At 36.3% G+C, this 18,752-nt stretch overlaps 2 protein-coding genes across 2 annotated transcripts; one reads left to right on the forward strand and one right to left on the reverse strand.

The window, feature by feature from the left end:
• Positions 1-3,934: 3,934 nt before the first annotated feature.
• On the forward strand, positions 3,935-5,775 carry Pgk (phosphoglycerate kinase). The gene is made up of 2 exons (XM_073969095.1): positions 3,935-4,304; positions 4,364-5,775. The coding sequence occupies exons 1-2, from the start codon at positions 4,243-4,245 to the stop codon at positions 5,547-5,549; spliced, it is 1,248 nt and encodes a 415-aa protein (XP_073825196.1). The 5' UTR covers positions 3,935-4,242; the 3' UTR covers positions 5,550-5,775.
• Positions 5,773-8,449, reverse strand: Cwc25 (CWC25 spliceosome associated protein homolog). The gene is made up of 3 exons (XM_073969093.1): positions 8,264-8,449; positions 7,364-7,580; positions 5,773-7,307 (listed from the first exon to the last, which is right to left on the reverse strand). Exons 1-3 carry the CDS (start codon positions 8,423-8,425, stop codon positions 5,794-5,796), a joined length of 1,893 nt encoding a protein of 630 aa, XP_073825194.1. The 5' UTR covers positions 8,426-8,449; the 3' UTR covers positions 5,773-5,793.
• Between the last annotated feature and the right edge of the window lie 10,303 nt (positions 8,450-18,752).

Genomic DNA, 18,752 nt, shown 5'->3' on the forward strand with positions numbered 1-18,752 from the left:
CGACTCCACAATTTTTGAGAAAATTCCACTGTCATTAATGGAATGATGGTTTTGTACGAACTCTTTTATTGATGGAGAGGGGAACAGTGCTGGGGTGTCGGGGTATCCACGTCTAAAACTCGAAGACAATCCACCAAGATTTTGCGTTGTGAGAGAAATCTTTCTTGCTGTTTAGTTATGCGTGGTTGGAAGGATTTTTCCAATAGGAACGTCGTTCTTATTAATTTATTTGTGCGGCACTTTTATAATTTGCTTTCTGTTATTCTCTCACGTGTTACTCTTAAAATACACTTTGGTGTTTAATGGCCGCCGATGTTGTCTCTTCAAGGAATAAAATGCAATGATTTGCAAAAAATATGAAATGCATCGAGCTTGTTGTTCGATGTTCAAAATGGCCGGCTTTTGCAGTTTTGTGCACATTAATAATGTGCACGAAAGGAAGAAAAAGATAAACGTCAAATCAAATGTGCATGCCAGAGGGATTGTTAACCCTTCTTGCATTAAATGAAAGCGGTCGTACGCTTTTGTTACGCCGACCGGTTGACATAACAACTTTGTTCCACAAAAAACTGACCTGGAACATATGGAGTATGCCAAAATGCTCATAAGGACTCCCTCTTTCATATTCCGTTGAGACTTTTGTGTACGTTTTTATATTGTGGCTTCCAGAGCCAATTTTCTGTGTTGACCACCAGTTGGAAACTAGAAAATTGGAAACTTTGTTCCACAAAAAACTGACCTGGAACATATGGAGTATGCCAAAATGCTCATAAGGACTCCCTCTTTCATATTCCGTTGAGACTTTTGTGTACGTTTTTATATTGTGGCTTCCAGAGCCAGTTTTCTTTTCTGACCACCAGTTGGAAACCAGAAAATTGGAAACTTTGTTCTACAAAAAACTGACCTGGAACATATGGAGTATGCCAAAATGCTCATAAGGACTCCCTCTTTCATATTCCGTTGAGACTTTTGTGTACGTTTTTATATTGTGGCTTCCAGAGCCAGTTTTCTGTTCTGACCACCAGTTGGAAACCAGAAAATTGGAAACTTTGTTCCACAAAAAACTGACCTGGAACATATGGAGTATGCCAAAATGGTCTTAAGGTCTCCCTCTTTCATATTCCGTTGAGACTTTTGTGTACGTTTTTATATTGTGGCTTCCAGAGCCAGTTTTCTGTTCTGACCACCAGTTGGAAACCAGAAAATTGGAAACTTTGTTCCACAAAAAACTGACCTGGAACATATGGAGTACACCAAAATGCTCATAAGGACTCCCTCTTTCATATTCCGTTGAGACTTTTGTGTACGTTTTTATATTGTGGCTTCCAGAGCCAATTTTCTGTCCTGACCACCTGTGGGAAACCAGAAAATTGGAAACTTTGTTCCACAAAAAACTGACCTGGAACATATGGAGTATGCCAAAATGGTCTTAAGGTCTCCCTCTTTCATATTCCGTTGAGACTTTTGTGTACATTTTTATATTGTGGCTTCCAGAGCCAATTTTCTGTCCTGACCACCAGTTGGAAACCAGAAAATTGGAAACTTTGTTCTACAAAAAACTGACTTGGAACATATGGAGTATGCCAAAATGCTCGTGAAGACTCCTTCTTTCCTTTTATGTATAGTTTCTTGTGTACGTTTATACATTGGAGCTTATTTTTTAATTAATAAATAAATTAAATTTTTATATTCGTAGCTATTTTTCGTCCCCACAGTTGGAAAAAACGTATTAAATGCAAATTTTGGGCGTTCTGTGTCGCCCTGTATTTTTTCGATAACTTTTGTTATCGTTGCTAACTGTCGTTGCTAACTTCACGCAGGTTCCAGCAACCACAAAACATTTTGTGGTTGCATGATGAATGACAAAATTGAACGGCCACACTAGCAAGCAACAACAAAGCTGTCATTCAAAACTGACAATGTGTACCCAGCTTTACGCCCAACCATGGCACAATATTACAGGTACAGCGGCAAAAACAGCTGGTTATCACACTAGTTGTCAAAATTCATTATTGTGAATAAAAACAAATACAAAATGTAAACAAGCAATTCACAATAATACATTATTGTGACCAAATTTAACGTTTGAAATGATTTGATGCATGGTGGAATAAAGGCCAGAACAGAATCAATCGTCGCTTGCTTTGCAAATTATAAAGGAATGCCAGAGCCTCCCCTTTAGGAGGCTCTTGCTTGGTTTACATTTACGAAATCCACTCGATTTCAACTGTCAATTCCATTGCTTAAACGTCAAATGAAATCAAATGGATTTCGGGTGAGTTTTCATTTGACGTATACGTAAAGGAATTGACAGTTGAAATCGAGTGGATTTCGTAAATGTAAACTAAGCATCTAGTATTCCTTTATATTTTGACATTTGGGAAGCAAGCAACGATTGATTCTGTTCTGGCCTTAAGAATGTGTTACATCAAATCATACAAAACGTCAAATTTGCTCACAAGAATGCAGTACTGTGAATTGCTTGTTTACATTTTGTATGTGATTTTATTCACAATAATGCATTTTGACAACGGGTATGAAGATCAGCTGTTTTTTCCGCTGTACCTGTATTATTGTGCCATGATTTGATGTAACACCTTTTTATTCCGCCATGGCAAATTCTAAGAAATTTATACGCTCGTTCGCCACCACACTAGAGCGATTTCAGTGAAATAATTTCATGAAATTAGGCGTTCTTAGTCCCGGTCCACACTAGAGTGATTTCATTAAAAAAGGTATGAAATTATGCGTTTCTATGTCGACTTCCATAGTATAGTAAAATCATGAAATTGCTGTAGTGCGGAGCTCTATCTAAGAATGTCTAATCTCATGAAATTTTTTAAAGAAATTCACTCTAGTGTGGACCGGGTCTTAGATCGAGTCCCCCACTATAGCAATTTCATAAAATTTCTTTAAGGGGTGTTTACACTATCTATCAATGTCATATGAGATGTCAAATTTGCTACCTGTGAATGTTGTACACATAGCATGGCACAATAATACAGGTCAATATCTATTTAACAGGTCACGTAAGTAGCACAACAACAACTCTATTTTGGCCGAAAATTCTTCAATATGTCAACATGTTTGTTTACGTTTTCATACAATTTATTCACTATAACAAAACATTTGACAGATTGAAACCAATCAGCTGGCAGTTTTACGCCACCTTATAATTTCATCATGATACAGGTACAACGGGAAAAACAGCTGATTATCACGCTAGTTGTCAAAATGCATTATTGTGAATAAAAACACACACAGAAGGTAAACAAGCAATTCACAGTAATGTGTTATTGTGAACAATTTTGACGTTTGGTATGATTTGATGTAACACCTTCTTATTCCACCATGACACATATGCTTTGTTCCAGAACTAAAAAGTTTTTACAATTTTTACGACTTTTACACATTTTATCCGAAAACCCGTTCCCGTACACAAAAAAGTTGTAAAATGTTAACTTCTCTTTGAACAAAAATGGCGATGAATCACGCTCTCTTTAAAAACTTTTTACTCGACAAATTTGAGCGTGTAAAAAATAGTAACATGGATGCCGGCGTCTGATTGGCTGGTACGCCGACTTTGACATTTGTTCCAGCTTTTTTGACGTTTTTTCCATTTTTGCGTTCCCGAACTTTTTGAAAAAAACTTTTGTGTAACAACAATTTTTCTCTCTTTTTCTCTTTTACGAGTTTTACTATTAAAAAGTACGGGAACAAAGCTATAGTGTGACCACTATTGGTCTGTTCCTTTACTTTTGAAAATGGTAAAACCGGCAAAAGTAGCAAAAATTGTAAACTGTTCCCATATGAAGTGCATGCTGTCCATGGTACAAATACACAGGTAGCCGCATCGGCAACTGTTGGTAACATAAGATGTCAAAATTTGACATCAATTCAATGCAGTTGACACCTTATGTTACCATCAGCTGAAATCGATTCAGTGTGGACCGGGACTAGTGGAATCATGACTCCACATTGCACTACTTCCAATTTTTTTGTTGGACATATTTTGTTCAACAAATCATTAGATGTGAAAGTACCTTATAATTATATACAATGGAAATGTAACATGTTTTTCCGAAAGTAGACATCACTGGTCTTGATTGAACTGACCTTCACTTGACATTCAGCCGTTGAATTTGCAGTTTTTAAGGGTAGAAGTCAGGTCCTGTTTTGTTTCCTACGAAGACGTAATCTATTGATTCCAAACTCTTCAACCGTATACACAGACTATTCAAAATGGCACTGAACAAGCTAAGCATTGAAAATTTGGACTTGGCTGGAAAGAGAGTTTTGATGAGGTAATAATAAGAATTTTTCAAATTATATAGTGTTCAAAAATAAAACAAAATCATTTCAGAGTGGATTTCAATGTCCCCATTAAAGAAGGCAAAATTACCAGCAACCAACGTATTGTGGCTGCCTTGGATAGTGTGAAATATGCATTCTCCAAAAATGCTAAAGCCGTCATTATGATGTCTCATCTGGGACGTCCAGATGGCAACAAAAATCCCGAGTATACCATGGCCCCCGTAGCAGAGGAATTGAAGAAGTTGTTGGGCAAGGATGTTACATTCCTAAACGATTGCGTTGGTCCCGAAGTAGAGGAAAAGTGCAAAAATCCTCCCGAAGGTAGTGTAATTTTGTTGGAGAATGTCCGCTTTTATGTGGAAGAGGAAGGCAAGGGTGTAGATGCCACCGGAGCCAAAGTTAAGGCTGATCCAGCCAAAGTTAAAGCTTTCCGAGAAAGTTTGGCCAAGTTGGGTGATGTTTATGTTAACGATGCTTTTGGTACTGCCCACCGCGCCCACAGTTCTATGATGGGTGAAGGTTTTGAAAAGCGTGCTGCCGGTTTGTTGCTAAACAAGGAGTTGAAATACTTCTCACAAGCTTTGGATAACCCACCCCGTCCTTTCCTGGCCATTCTTGGCGGCGCCAAGGTTGCCGATAAGATCCAATTGATTGAAAATCTCTTGGATAAGGTAAACGAGATGATTATTGGCGGTGGTATGGCCTTCACTTTCTTGAAAGTATTAAACAACATGAAAATTGGTTCCTCCTTGTTTGACGAAGAGGGATCTAAAATTGTACAAAATCTCGTTGAGAAAGCAAAGAAGAACAATGTTCAACTTCATTTGCCTGTCGATTTTGTTTGTGGCGATAAATTTGCCGAAGATGCTGCTGTTAGCGAAGCTACAGTGGAAAGTGGCATTCCCGATGGACACATGGGTTTGGATGTTGGACCTAAAACCAGAGCCGCTTTTGCCGAACCAATTGCACGTGCTAAGATCATTGTATGGAACGGACCTCCAGGTGTTTTTGAATTCCCCAATTTCGCAAACGGTACCAAAGCTGTTATGGATGCTGTTGTAGCTGCCACCAAGAATGGCTGCGTATCAATCATTGGCGGAGGTGATACTGCCTCTTGCTGTGCCAAGTGGAACACGGAATCTCAAGTTTCACATGTTTCCACTGGCGGTGGTGCATCATTGGAATTGTTGGAGGGCAAAACACTGCCAGGTGTTGCTGCTTTGAGTAATGCTTAAACGTTTGTAATTGATCTAAAGAAAGTTCATAAGAAGTAGAAGAAAGCACATAGTTTAGCTAAAATGCTGACATTGAAATGATACATTGTGTTTGACGGCATATAAGTCGCCGCATTAACGCTGAAACCAGCGTTTATACACATACACGCATACATATACATATGTAAGTTAATATATGAACTATTAGTTGTTGAATAAATGTTTAAATAAAACCTACAACAACCAATATTTAGTTTTTTTTTTATTATTTTTTAATAAAATTGTCATTCATAGAGGACGAAGTTCGTTGGATGTTATTTAAATTGGCTCTCAAACGAGAACCAACTGATGTCTGATTAGCAATGGCTTTCTTAACTTCTTTGTTTAAGAAATCCTTATCAAATTCTCTTTTTTTATGTTGTTCTTCTTCGCGGGCGTAATCTTCACGATGCTTTTGAACTATATGTGTTCTTTCTTTTTCACGCCATTCGGCATTTGACATCATTTCTTTCAATCGCTCTTGTTTTTCTTTCTCTGTTAAGCGGCCAGGTTGGCGTTGGGATGATGTGGGTGATACTTTCCTAGGTGATAAACGTGGCGATCGTGATCTAGGCGGAGATTTTCGTGGTCGTTGTAATAAATGTTTGCCTCTCTTAGAGGAGGGTGAAGTTGATCGTGATCTTGCCTTATATGATGTTCTGTTACGATTTGAATTATCTGAAGATCGTGATCTACTTTTTCGTTTACTGTATGGAGAAATAGAACTATCTTCCCTTTTACCTCTATTACGATTTGGTCTTTCCACAGAATCAGATCCTTTTCCTTGCTTATCATATGATCTCGATCTTCTTCTGTTAGAACTTGAAGATGATTTACTCTCCCAATTACTGTTTCTTTTTGAATTTCTGTCCCTAGAATTTGATCTAGATCTTCTATTATTTCGGTGTCTTGATTTCGAGCGCGATCTGTCCCTATCAACATAACTATTTTTATGCGATGATTTCTTGGGAGAAGCACGACGTCCTGCACCTGACTCAGATTTACCTTCTTTTCTATTATAATACTCTGCCACGTGCCCTATCCTTCTATCTTTATGTCTTTCGTTTTTAAAATCATCTTCATCACTGTCTGAGCTATATTTATCCTTCTTTTTCTTCTTGGATTTACTTTTTGATTTAGCCGCTTTGTCTAACTCCTGTGAAATTTTTTCATATTTTGAATCCAAAATCTTATCTAGATTCATTCCCTTCTCTAGAAAATCCTTTTCATCGAGTAAGCCAACTTTTAGTTTTTTGGCCAACTTACTATCAATGTCGGAATCGCTATCACTATTGGACTCATCCTCAGATGAACTGGAACTACTGGACGATTTACTTCTCTTCTTGTGTTTCTTTTTCGACTTTTTGCTTTTCTTGGACTTTTTCGATTTCTTGGCTTCTTTTTTCAGTTTTATATCAGTTTTCAAAATCTTGTGCAGCTCTTTTAATTTGACCGGATTTTCAAGTATTTTCCGTCGGGTTTCCATTTCACGTTGTTTGATCAACATTAAAGGATCCTCCATGAATTTTCGCTGTAGGTCAACCTGCTCAGTACTTTGTATATTTTTGTAAGCTCTGATAGAGAATGGAACACATTCGTGTTCCACATGATTCAATGGTTGTTTCACTCCAACCAGATTGCTCTTCTCCTTTTGCAGTTCCTCCGCTTGAAGAATTTCGAATGACTTATCAATCTTACGGCCTAATAGATATTCTTCTCTATTTATGAGTTCATGTGTACCTGCAAACAAGTGTATGTTTATAGAAAAATTAAATCGCAACAAAATATTGACTTACTTTTGTACATCCAGTCTAGTTTTTTGTCCGGTTCTTGTCCACCAGACAAGACACCACTCTCCCGTCCAACTCTTTTAAGATCTTCCATATCACGTTCCTCCTGTATTTCTTTTCTCAGATCGTGAAGTTTTTTCTCTTCTAGTGCTTTTGCCTGCTCGGCTTTCCAAACTTGCTCTTGATTCTTTAAAGTATGAGGATGCCATGACTTCTTGGAATTCTATTAAAGAAGGATTATGAATTAGTCTAATTCAGGCTTATCTTTCCTTTACCGACCCACCTCAGAAAATTATGAAACAATTACCCAGACCGATTCCAATCATGTATTGCTTTTGTTGCGGAAATGTATTCTTCCCGAGATATGGGCCTCCAAAGTTCCAAAAAATTACCACAGATAGTGTTCTTTATCCCGAAGGAGAAAGTCTTAAATTCCGGTCGAATGCCGGCTATTTAGAGAAAAATATTTAATTTAAAGGAAAATTTTGTTCCCGTTCCCGAGATTTGCACCTGTCCATAGGAGAAAGTCTTAAATCCCGGCCGAAGGCTGGCTATTTAGAGAAAAATAGGTTAGGGCCTTTGTGGATCTTTTGAGGCGCATATCTCGGGGAGTATACATTTCCGCAACAAAAGCAATACGACGTTGGATTCGGTATAAAAAGCACTATCAGTGGTAATTTTTTCACAGTTTTCTGCGGTGGTTTGCCAAAATTTTTGACTAGGGCCATTGTGGAACTTTGGAGGCCCATATCTCGAGAAGTATACTTTTCCGCAACAAAAGCAAAACATGGTTGGAATCGGGATAAAAAGCACACCTGTGGGAATATTGGAATTATGAATTTTCTGATTTGGGTCGGCAAAGGAAAGTAGTTCCCTAATTTAACCTTGTAATAGAATAGAACTTACTAAATCACCTCCTCCCATTTTAAGAATAATCACTGTATTAAACACAAAGTTGACAATTAAGAAACTGCTAGGAAGGATGTGAACGAAAGTGCACCATATAAATCTCGTAGTCTCCAGTCTCCTGCTACTGTGAATATTTTCTCCAAAACAAAACAATTCCATGCCACTTCTAGGGATGTGTAAATCAAATATAATTTTAAAAACATCCAAATAAAAGTCGAATTGAGAAAATCGACTTTTCATGATCTATTTTCGATTTTATGAAAACACAATAAAGCTAAAACACATCCAATGTTTGAGTAAAGATTTGTGTAATTTTTGGTAGAAGAATAAAATACAAGTTTCAAATTTTCCTTATTCTTCTACCAGAAATGACACAAAACTTTATACAAGCGTTTGATGTGTTTTCAGCTTAGAGGCTTGAGCACATAAACTGCCTCGCCTGCTTGCCTTGCTTTCCAGCTTCATTTTTGACATAATAAAAATAAAAGAATAAAGAAGGCCGAGAAAATTTCGAACTGGGTTGCCCTTTTCTTTTTTATTCTTTAATCAGAATCAAGCAAAGCAAGGCAGCTTAGTCCCGGGCCACACTACAGTAATTTCACTGAAATTTTGATATGAAATTATGCGTCTCTAGATCGTCGTCCATAGTAGAATAAAATCATAAAATTGCTGTAGTGGGGAATTCGATTTAAGAACACCTAATTTCATGAAACTTTATAATGAAATTCACGCTAGTGTGGACCGGGACTTATGTACCTAGGCCCTAAACACATCCAACGTTTGAGTAAAGTTTTGTGCCATATCTATAGTGGGATTCTGTAAAGGCCTGCGTACATAAGCTTCTTTGCCTGGTTGCCTTGCTTTCCTGCTTCATTTCTGACATAATAAAAATAAAAGAATAAAGAAGGCCAAGCAAATTTCGAACTGGGTTGCCCTTTTCCTTTTTATTCTTTTATCAGAAGTAAGCAAGGTAAGCAGGCAAGGCAGCTTATGTACGCAGGCCTTGCTTACTTCTGATAAAAGAATAAAAAGGAAAAGGGCAACCCAGTTTGAAATTTGCTTGGCCTTCTTTATTCTTTTATTTTTATTATGTGTTGCGGGCGCCCCAAACCCGCGATTCGGCCCTGACGCAAAAAAAAAAAAAAAATTGCGTGGAGCTTCGCTAGGGTGTAGCTTTTTTCCATGGTGGAAGCTACAAAAACCACCTTAAAAAAAAACAATTACAGTCGACATACAGAAATGTCGAAAGAAGAATGTGTGCGAATGAAACACGCCCAAACTTTAGTTTTCGAAGTAATTTTACCTTTGCTTTTGCTTCAAAACAAAAACAAAAATTGAAAAACACACAAGAGTTTGGACGTGTTTCATTCGCACACATTCTTCTTTCGACATACAGAAACTGGCTGTTATTCTTTTTGTATATCATAGGGGACCGGGTGTGTTGCTGTGGAGGGTTTTATCTTCTCCCACCGGGGGTCCCCTAGTCCCTCGTTGCGATGCCGCCAGCACGTACATTTTGCCAATTATAATAAAGCTGGAAGGGCACCGTCGTTTTATGGTTTCCATCGCTGGAAACCATTCCCAAATGTAGGCCACCTGCAAAAGAAAAGAAACACATATTAGTAAGTCCCGGGCCACACTACAGTAATTTCACTGAAATTTTGATATGAGATTATGCGTCTCTAGATCGACGTCCATAGTAGTGTAAAATCATAAAATTGCTGTAGTGGGGAATTCGATTTAAGAACACCTAATTTCATGAAATTTTTTAATGAAATTCACGCTAGTGTGGACCGGGACTAAGGGTGAAATAAATAAGACCGTGTTTAGACATTCAAACTGGAAAGAAAATTTTTCTTCTCAATTTCCTTTAAAATTTCCTTGTTGTTTAGACACGGAAATCATGTTTGTGTCAATTTTATAATTTTTCTTATTCTTCTTCACGCCCATTTTCTCATTGCGCCGTTCAAAAACAAAACCAAGGCAAAATTGTAATGAAAAGTAAAAATGGACGTGTGTGATAAACAATTAATTATTAAAGGAAACCTTGAATTGCATTTTAATTTTGATATTTCCACTTATTTCGAATTGTTTTTGCTTAAAAAAATAGTTTTTCCTCCAAATGGGTTTTTTTTTTCAATTGTCTCCGCTGTTGTTTGTTTCTCGACAGAGAAAATAAAATGAAAGAAAATGCAAAAACAAATCTGCAGCCAACTTCAGGTTGTATACGAAGAAATACGAAACAAAACAGAATTTGCCAGTACAGAGGTGTGTGTACCCCCTCTTATTCCTCTCTACTCCCTCGCCCATAAACTCAATTTTCTTTCCCATCAACTTTCCCTGTATAAACAGGGACTAACTAAACAAACAAAAACACAAAAAGAATTAAACCATGCAGACGACTGCATGTGGAAACTTTGTAAATTGACAGAAACTAAATGCATGAGGCAAAACAGCTGACAAAGACGTATAGTAATAAAGACTCGAACAAATGCATTTTCCAAAAACATATGATAATAGTTCCACATTTTGGTTTCAGATGGCTACACAACTCACTGGAAATGATAACAGCAATGTCAATCGTTTTTGATTCCAATTTCTCGCGGCAGAAAACATTAACGTCGTGTTTTGTGGCTGAAATTTATTTCTTTTCTTTTTTTATTGTTCATTCAATGAAAAAATCGATATCCTTTGAACATTTAATATAAAAAAATTTCAATTTTCTGGAAATATTTTAATTCAATTTCAAACTTCAACAATCAATATCAAATATCAACAACAATTTAATTTCAATTCAGTTTCAACAATTATTTCAATTTTCTGGAAATAACCAATTCAATTTCAAACTTCAACAATCAATATAAAATATCAACAACAATTCAATTTCAAGAATGGTAAACAGGCGGTCATGCTGCATCCCAAATTGTAAGAATAGAGAGCCGATACCGTACGTAAAGTTCTATGGAGTGCGGAAGAATTGGATAGGAATCCTTGAAGACAATTATGGTGCTGGGGTCAACTACCTAAAAAAATTTATTTGCTCACGTCATTTTGCCTCTTCTTCAGTATCCTCAAAAAAGTATTTATTGTGGGATGCTTTACCAGTGGTTCCGTATATCCCAATGAACAACAGTTCATCCGACGAGGATGAGAGAGGGGAACCCGACTTTATAGGTTTTGAAGAAGACGACAATGAGAGAGCGGAAGCCGAAGGTCCGACTACATCAGCTGCAGCGGACAGCAATTCTACAATGCAATTGGATGAGGATGATAAGGATGATGAAGAAATAAATTACTTCAGCGATAGTGAGGACACTAATTCAACACCGGAAGCGGAAGCCGAAGGTCCTACTACATCAGCTGCAGCGGACAACAGTTGTAGAATTCAATGTTCTGCAAACGACGAGGATGAGAGAGGGAAAGCCGAAGGTCCGACTACAAATAATTCAATAATAAAATTTCCTGAAATCAACACATCATCCGAAGTCATGGCAGAGTTCATGGGTTTCGAGGACAGTACCACAGCTGTGCTCAAAAAAATATTTGAGCAGAAACCCATGGACTACAGGAAGTGTATTCCGTCATTTGATGGTGCAAATGTGTATGACCATAATGTTAAAAAAGCGAGACGAGCATATTGTTTTATTTTAAGTGGTTGCAGGAGTTGCGTTGAAGGATGTGTATAAGGTGGAAGATATTAAAAATGGCTTTCAAAAATTTATACGGCTGCGGGTAAAATTGGTCTCTCAATAGAGTTCAATGTCTGCGATGCACAGACGCAGCACGTTCAGTTGTTGACGCCATTGAGACATTTTGAGCTGTTCTGCGAACCTGTGAAAGGTCAACATTTACTGTGGGGCATTGATATGATGCATCTACTAGTGAATTGTGTGCACGCATTAATAGAAGGACGCCTTAAACTCCAGGGAACTCCAGTGAAGTATACTTTACTTAAAAAAAAGTGAAGAAGTGTCCTTCAGCTATAGAATTAAAATATACATATTGGAGGTTCAACATATGTCTCTGGAGGAGAAAGATTCGGCTTTGGAGGAATTTGGCGATTTTGTAAGAGAGGTTCATTTTAGTAGCAATGACCTCTTCTTCTCCTGCATAAAAGCATGGCAACTGTTGCTCCGAAAATATGCGAACATTAACCTTCTTAAGTGCACGACACACTTCACTGTCGAAAAATATTTCTTTAGAACGTGTTTAGACATTCAAACTGGAAAGAAAATTTTTCTTCTCAATTTCTTTTAAAATTTCCTTGTTGTTTAGACACGGAAATCATGTTTGTGTCAATTTTATAATTTTTCTTATTCTTCTTCACACTCATTTTCTCATTGCGCCGTTCAAAAACAAAGCCAAGGCAAAATTGTAATGAAAAGTAAAAATGGACGTGTGTGATAAACAATTAATTATTAAAGGAACCCTTGAATTGCATTTTAATTTTGATATTTCCACTTATTTCGAATTGTTTTTGCTTAAAAAAATAGTTTTTTTTTCTCCAAATGGTTTTTTTTTCAATTGTCTCCGCTGTTGTTTGTTTCTCGACAGAGAAAATGAAATGAAAGAAAATGCAAAAACAAATCTGCAGCCAACTTCAGGTTGTATACGAAGAAAAACGAAACAAAACAGAATTTGCCAGTACAGAAGTGTGTGTACCCCCTCTTATTCCTCTCTAATCCCTCGCCCATAAACTCAATTTTCTTTCCCATGAACTTTCCCTGTATAAACAGGGACTTATTATTGGCAAACGACTCACAATCGAGCAGATGATAAAAGATATGTTGCATCCAAATAAAAGTCGAATTGAGAAAATCGACTTCTCATGATCTATTTTCGATTTTATGAAAACACAATTGGTGTGTCTTTTTACTTACTAAATGTAGTTGAAACAATTTTTTCAGCAACTTTTCCTTTATACAACTGTCAAAATCTGCAACATTAGTAATAATTATTACTAATTATCACGTAAAAAGACACAGCTAATAAAGCTAAAAACACATCCAATGTTTGAGTAAAGATTTGTGTCATTTTTGGTAGATGAATAAAAGGCAAAGTGCTGCCAAGTTTCAATTTGTCTTTATTATTCTACCAGTAGTGGGATTCTGTAACTCATTTTTGCTGTGACCGACAAAAATCGGTAAAATTAAATCGCAAACTTTTGACTAAAAACATAAAGAAAAGTTGGCTTCACTGTTTGTGCCATGGTAGAGGCCATGGCACAATTACCCAGGTAGTGGCATCGTAAAATTTTGAATATGTTATGTCAAAACATTCTTTATGTTGTTGGGGAAATTACAACAAAAATATTTTTTTTATAAAGGGATTTGACTTTTCATATTCGATCAGCTGGTGTGATACCACTACCTGGAAGTTCTGTCATGGTAGAGGCTAGCGACTACGTTTTATTCATCGTCAAGATCTATTTATAAGGTCACGTAAGGAGAAAAATTACAACTCTGATTTGACCGAAAATTCTTCAATCTGTCAAAATGTTTGTTTACGTTTTCATACAATTAATTCACAATAACAAAAAAATTGACAGATTGAAACCAATCAGCTGGTCGTTTTACGCCACCTTATTATTTCATCATGTTCATCGTTAAGTTACCGAAAAATTCCGTTAATTATCGAAATTATAAGCATTTTAATTTTACCGAAAATTATCGATAACAGCAAAAATGAGTTACAGAATCCCACTACAGGAATGACACAAAACTTTACTCAAACGTTGGATGTGTTTAGAGCTTAACTTACCGAAAAATTTCGTTAATTATCGAAATTATTAGCATTCTAAGTCCCGTAATTTCACTAAAATTTTGATATGAAATTATGCGTCTTTCAACTGTCAAATTCATAGGTTGAACGTCAAATGAAATCCAATGGATTTCAGATGAGATTTCATTAGACGTTTGCGCTATGGAATTGACAGTTGAAATCGAGTGGATTTCGTAAATGTAAACTTAGCATTAGTTTGTATTTCTTTATTTTTTATAAAACAAATTCTTAGAATTTTAACACTCTTTCTTGTGTTCAGAAAAAAAGGCTGCGACTGTAGGGATTAAAAAATTGGCTTGCTTGGCTAGGGATCTTTAAGCGAGTGCTTCCAAAATGTATCGAGCGCAGTGCATTTTCATAATTCCGTGTGGATTGCATCGAAAGATGTATTGAAATCATAACTCTGCATTGCACTACTTCCAAACTTTTTTGCTGGGACTTTAATGCACTTAATCATGGTAATAGTAAGTTTACATTTGCGAAGTCCACTCGACTTAAACTGTCAATTCCATTCCCAGCAAAAAGTTTGCATCCGCGGATGCAGTTAAATCACTAGAACAATTGCCGCTGGAGTACATCTTTTCCTATGAATTTTACAAGAGAGCGCGCAGCTAGGATGCACTCCATTTTGCTTCCATGGCACACAGCTAGGATGCACTCCATTTTCGATCCAAATCACAGCCTTTGATGTAGTGTTTTGGATTGAATTTAAATGCAGTCTAAAGATGTTATAAAATGCAAGCCATTGCAAATATCCCAAAATAAATAAAATACATTGCTTATTCGTGTAAAACAAGAATATTAACTTTATTACATTAACACAAATTATAAAAAACTCTCCATTAAATTTGATCATAACTGAGTTTACTACCTCTGCTCGGCTTTTTGACATCGCAACTGATAAGGCCTGCGTACATAAGCTGCTCTGCCTGATTGCCTTGCTTTCCTGCTTCATTTTTGACATAATAAAAATAAAAGAATAAAGAAGGCCGAGAAAATTTCGAACTGGGTTGCCCTTTTCTTTTTTATTCTTTTATCAGAAGTAAGCAAGGTAAGCAGGCAAGGCAGCTTATGTACGCAGCCCTTTATTGCTTCATCATCCAAATGGTTTTTCATTTTTCCTCCAACTCCAGTTCAGATTTCCAAAAAAACTCCAACTCCACTTCAAAAATAATTTGCGTCTCGTGAATTACAGCAATCTTCGTATCTTTAGTTTGTATTTCTTTATTTTTTAAACAAATTCTTATAATTTTAGACACTCTTTCTTGTGTTCAGAAAAAAAGACTGCGACATTTTTAGGGATAAAAAAAATTGGCTTGCTTGGCTAGGTATCTTTAAGCGAGTGCTTCAAAAATGTATCGAGCTGAGTGCATTTTTTCATAACTCCGTGTGGACTGCATCGAAAGATGTATTTGGTCTGTTCCTATACTTTAAAAAATGGTAACAGTGGCAAAAAATGGTAAAAGTGGTGAACTGGTCTCATATAAATTGTATGCTTGTTAAAGTAAAGGAACGCTTTGCAGGTTAAAAATGGTAAGAAATGGTAACCTCAGGCAGGTAAAGGAACAAAGCTATTGTAATCATAACTCTGCTTTGCACTACTTCCACACTTTTTTGCTGGGAATATACAGAACAGCTGATGTCATACATGTGAAAAAGCGGATGGTCTGATGATGGTTTAATTCACGAGACGCAAATTATTTTTGAAGTGAATTATTTTTGAATCTGAACTGAAGTAGGATGACAAATGAAAAAAACATTTGGATGATGAAGCAATATTAATTTCGATGTCATAAAAAGCAGAGTAGAGGAAGTAAACTTAATGGAGAGTTTTTATAATTTGTGTTAATGTAATAAAGTTAATTGGTCTGTTCCAGTACTGCAAGAATCTACTAATTTTTAATATTTTTTCCGATAACATAAAAGAAAAAATGTTATCGTAGTAAAAAGAAGTAGCTTCTTGCAGGTTCTGGAACACAGCAAATATTATTGTTTTACACGAATAAGCAATGTATTTTATTTATTTTGGGATATTTGCAATGGCTTGCGTTTTATAACATCTTTAGACTACATTTAAATTCAATCCAAAACACAAAGGCTTTGATTTGGGCCGAAAATGGAGTGCATCCTAGCCGTGTGCCGTAGAAGCAGAATGGAGTGCACCCTAGCTGCGCGCTCTCTTGTAAAATTCATAGGTGAATTCATAGGAAAAGATGTACTCCAGCAATTGTTCTAGTGATTTAACTGCATCCGCGGATGCAAACTTTTTGCTGGGTCTACTATGGACGTCGATCTAGAGACGCATAATTTCATATAAAAATTTTAGTGAAATTACTGTAGTGTGGCCCGGGACTTAGTATGCTTATCTTCTTCTTCTTTATTTGCTAATTCGATTTTCGAATGTAAGTCCCAATTTACATTAGGCGAGTTTACTTGCGGCAATTGTCAGTTTGATGGAGAGAGAGGTGAGGTATATGGTAACCCTTTGCCTCTCAACACCCTCTCCCACCCACAAACTGACAATTGCCGCAAGTAAACTCGCCTAATGTAAATTGGGACTAAGCGACCATACAATTATATCGAGGTACATTTCATTTACTTATTTATACACATAAAATGCTTATAATTTCGATAATTAACGAAATTTTTCGGTAAGTTAAGCCCTAAACACATCCAACGTTTGAGTAAAGTTTTGTGTCATTCCTGTAGTGGGATTCTGTAAATCATTTTTGCTGTTAGCGATAATTGTCGGTAAAATTAAAATGCTTATAATTTCGATAATTAACGAAATTTTTCGGTAAGTATAAAAAGTAGTCGCTAGCCTCTACCATTGCACAAACAGTGATGCCAACTTTTCTTTACGTTTTTAGTCATAAGTTTGCGATTTAATTTTACCGATTTTTGTCGGTAACAGTAAAAATGAGTTACAGAATCCCACTACTGACATAATAAAAATAAAAGAATAAAGAATTTCGAACTGGGTTGCCATTTTCTTTTTTATTCTTTTATCAGAAGCAAGCAAGGTAGGCAGGCCAGGCAGCTTATGTACTCACCCCTTTAAGGTAGCAACACAATGCATTTTTCATGCTTGCGTGGCTTTATTTCGGGTAAAAGAATAAAGAACGGCCAAGACGAATTTGAATTAGGTTGATTTTTTCTTTATTCTTTTACTGAAGCAAAGCAAGCTTTCCTGCTTCATTTCTGACATAACAAAAATAAAAGAATAAAGAAGAAAAGGGCAGCCAAGTTCGAAATTGGCTCGGCCTTCTTTATTCTTTTATTTTATGTTATTCCCATGGTTGAATATAAAGGTGTTACATCAAATCCAAGATCTATTTATAAGGTCACGTAAGGAGAAAAATTACAACTCTGATTTGACCGAAAATTCTTCAATCTGTCAAAATGTTTGTTTACGTTTTGATTAATTAATTCACAATAACAAAAAATTGACAGATTGAAACCAATCAGCTGGTCGTTTTACGCCACCTTATTATTTCATCATGATCAAATCATACCAAACGTCAAATTTGGTCACAATAATGTATTATTGTGAATTGCTTGTTTACAATTTGTATGTGTATTTTTTCACAATAATGAATTTTGACAACTAGTGTTATAACCAGCAGATTTTGCAGCTGTACCTGTATTTTGTGCCATGGTTATGCCAGAAATGAAGAAGGAAAGCAAGGCAACCAGGCGATGCAGCATATGTACGCAGGTCTTTATCTTTCTCGTTCGGTTCGTTCTAGGGATACGTATTCCCAAGCAAAAATCGATCTTTTGATTCTTACTTAGAACTCAATAATCGATCTTTTGATTCTTAAGAGCAGTACACATTGTCAGTTTTGAATGTCGATATTTCGCAGTTATCGATAACTGTCCAACTGTCCAGCAACCACGAAACATTTTGTGGTTGCATGATGAATGACAAAAATTAACGGCCACACTAGCAAGCACCAACAAAGCTGTCATTCAAAACTGGCAATGTGTACTCAGCTTTACTTAAAGCGGAGTACACACGATTAGTTTTGACTGTCGATTTTTCGTATTTATCGATAACTGTCCAACCATCCAGCAACCACAAAATGTTTTGTGGTTGCCTGATGACTGACAAAAATTAACGGCCACACTGGCAATCAACCGATTATTTGAGCAAAACTGACAGTCAAAACTGATCGTGTGTACCCCACTTAAGAGCAGTACACATTGTCAGTTTTGAATGTCGATATTTCTCAAGTATCGATAACTGTCCAACCATCCAGCAACCACAAAACATTTTGCGGTTGCATGATGAAGGATAAAAATGAACGGCCACACTAGCAAGCAACAACAAAGCTGTCATTCAGAACTGACAATGTGTACCCAGCTTTAGAACTCAAAAATTGATTTTTCGATTCTTACGTAGGAATCAAAAATCGATCTTTCGATCCTTTGATTCTTACTTAAGTGGCTATGGCCGAGTAGCTATGAAATAATGTAATGATAGGCGTTTCAAACAAAAACTACATTCCTTATTAAAATTATTCAGACATTATAAATAATACTTCCTTTCTATAAGTAGGCTATATAGCAAGATCTATTTATCATTTATCATTTCATCATGCTATATAGCCGAGTAGTAATGAAATAATGTTGTGCTAGTTATTTTAAACAAATTTGAATTTAATTCTTTAAAATCATTAATGTATATTACCTATTAAGATTA

This window comes from Musca autumnalis, unplaced genomic scaffold (assembly GCF_047663935.1).
Source record: "Musca autumnalis isolate F117 unplaced genomic scaffold, ASM4766393v1 scaffold_2, whole genome shotgun sequence".
NCBI lineage: Eukaryota > Metazoa > Arthropoda > Insecta > Diptera > Muscidae > Musca > Musca autumnalis.

Excerpts from the sequence above, each read along its gene's own strand:
- Pgk (XM_073969095.1), top strand. The coding sequence starts at position 4,243 with ATGGCACTGAACAAGCTAAGCATTGAAAATTTGGACTTGGCTGGAAAG. Across the intron at positions 4,305-4,363 it reads GGAAAGAGAGTTTTGATGAG|AGTGGATTTCAATGTCCCCA; the intron begins GTAATAATAAGA and ends AAATCATTTCAG.
- Cwc25 (XM_073969093.1), bottom strand. The coding sequence starts at position 8,425 with ATGGAATTGTTTTGTTTTGGAGAAAATATTCACAGTAGCAGGAGACTG. Across the intron at positions 7,581-8,263 it reads AAATGGGAGGAGGTGATTTA|AATTCCAAGAAGTCATGGCA; the intron begins GTAAGTTCTATT and ends CTTCTTTAATAG. Across the intron at positions 7,308-7,363 it reads ACTAGACTGGATGTACAAAA|GTACACATGAACTCATAAAT; the intron begins GTAAGTCAATAT and ends ACTTGTTTGCAG.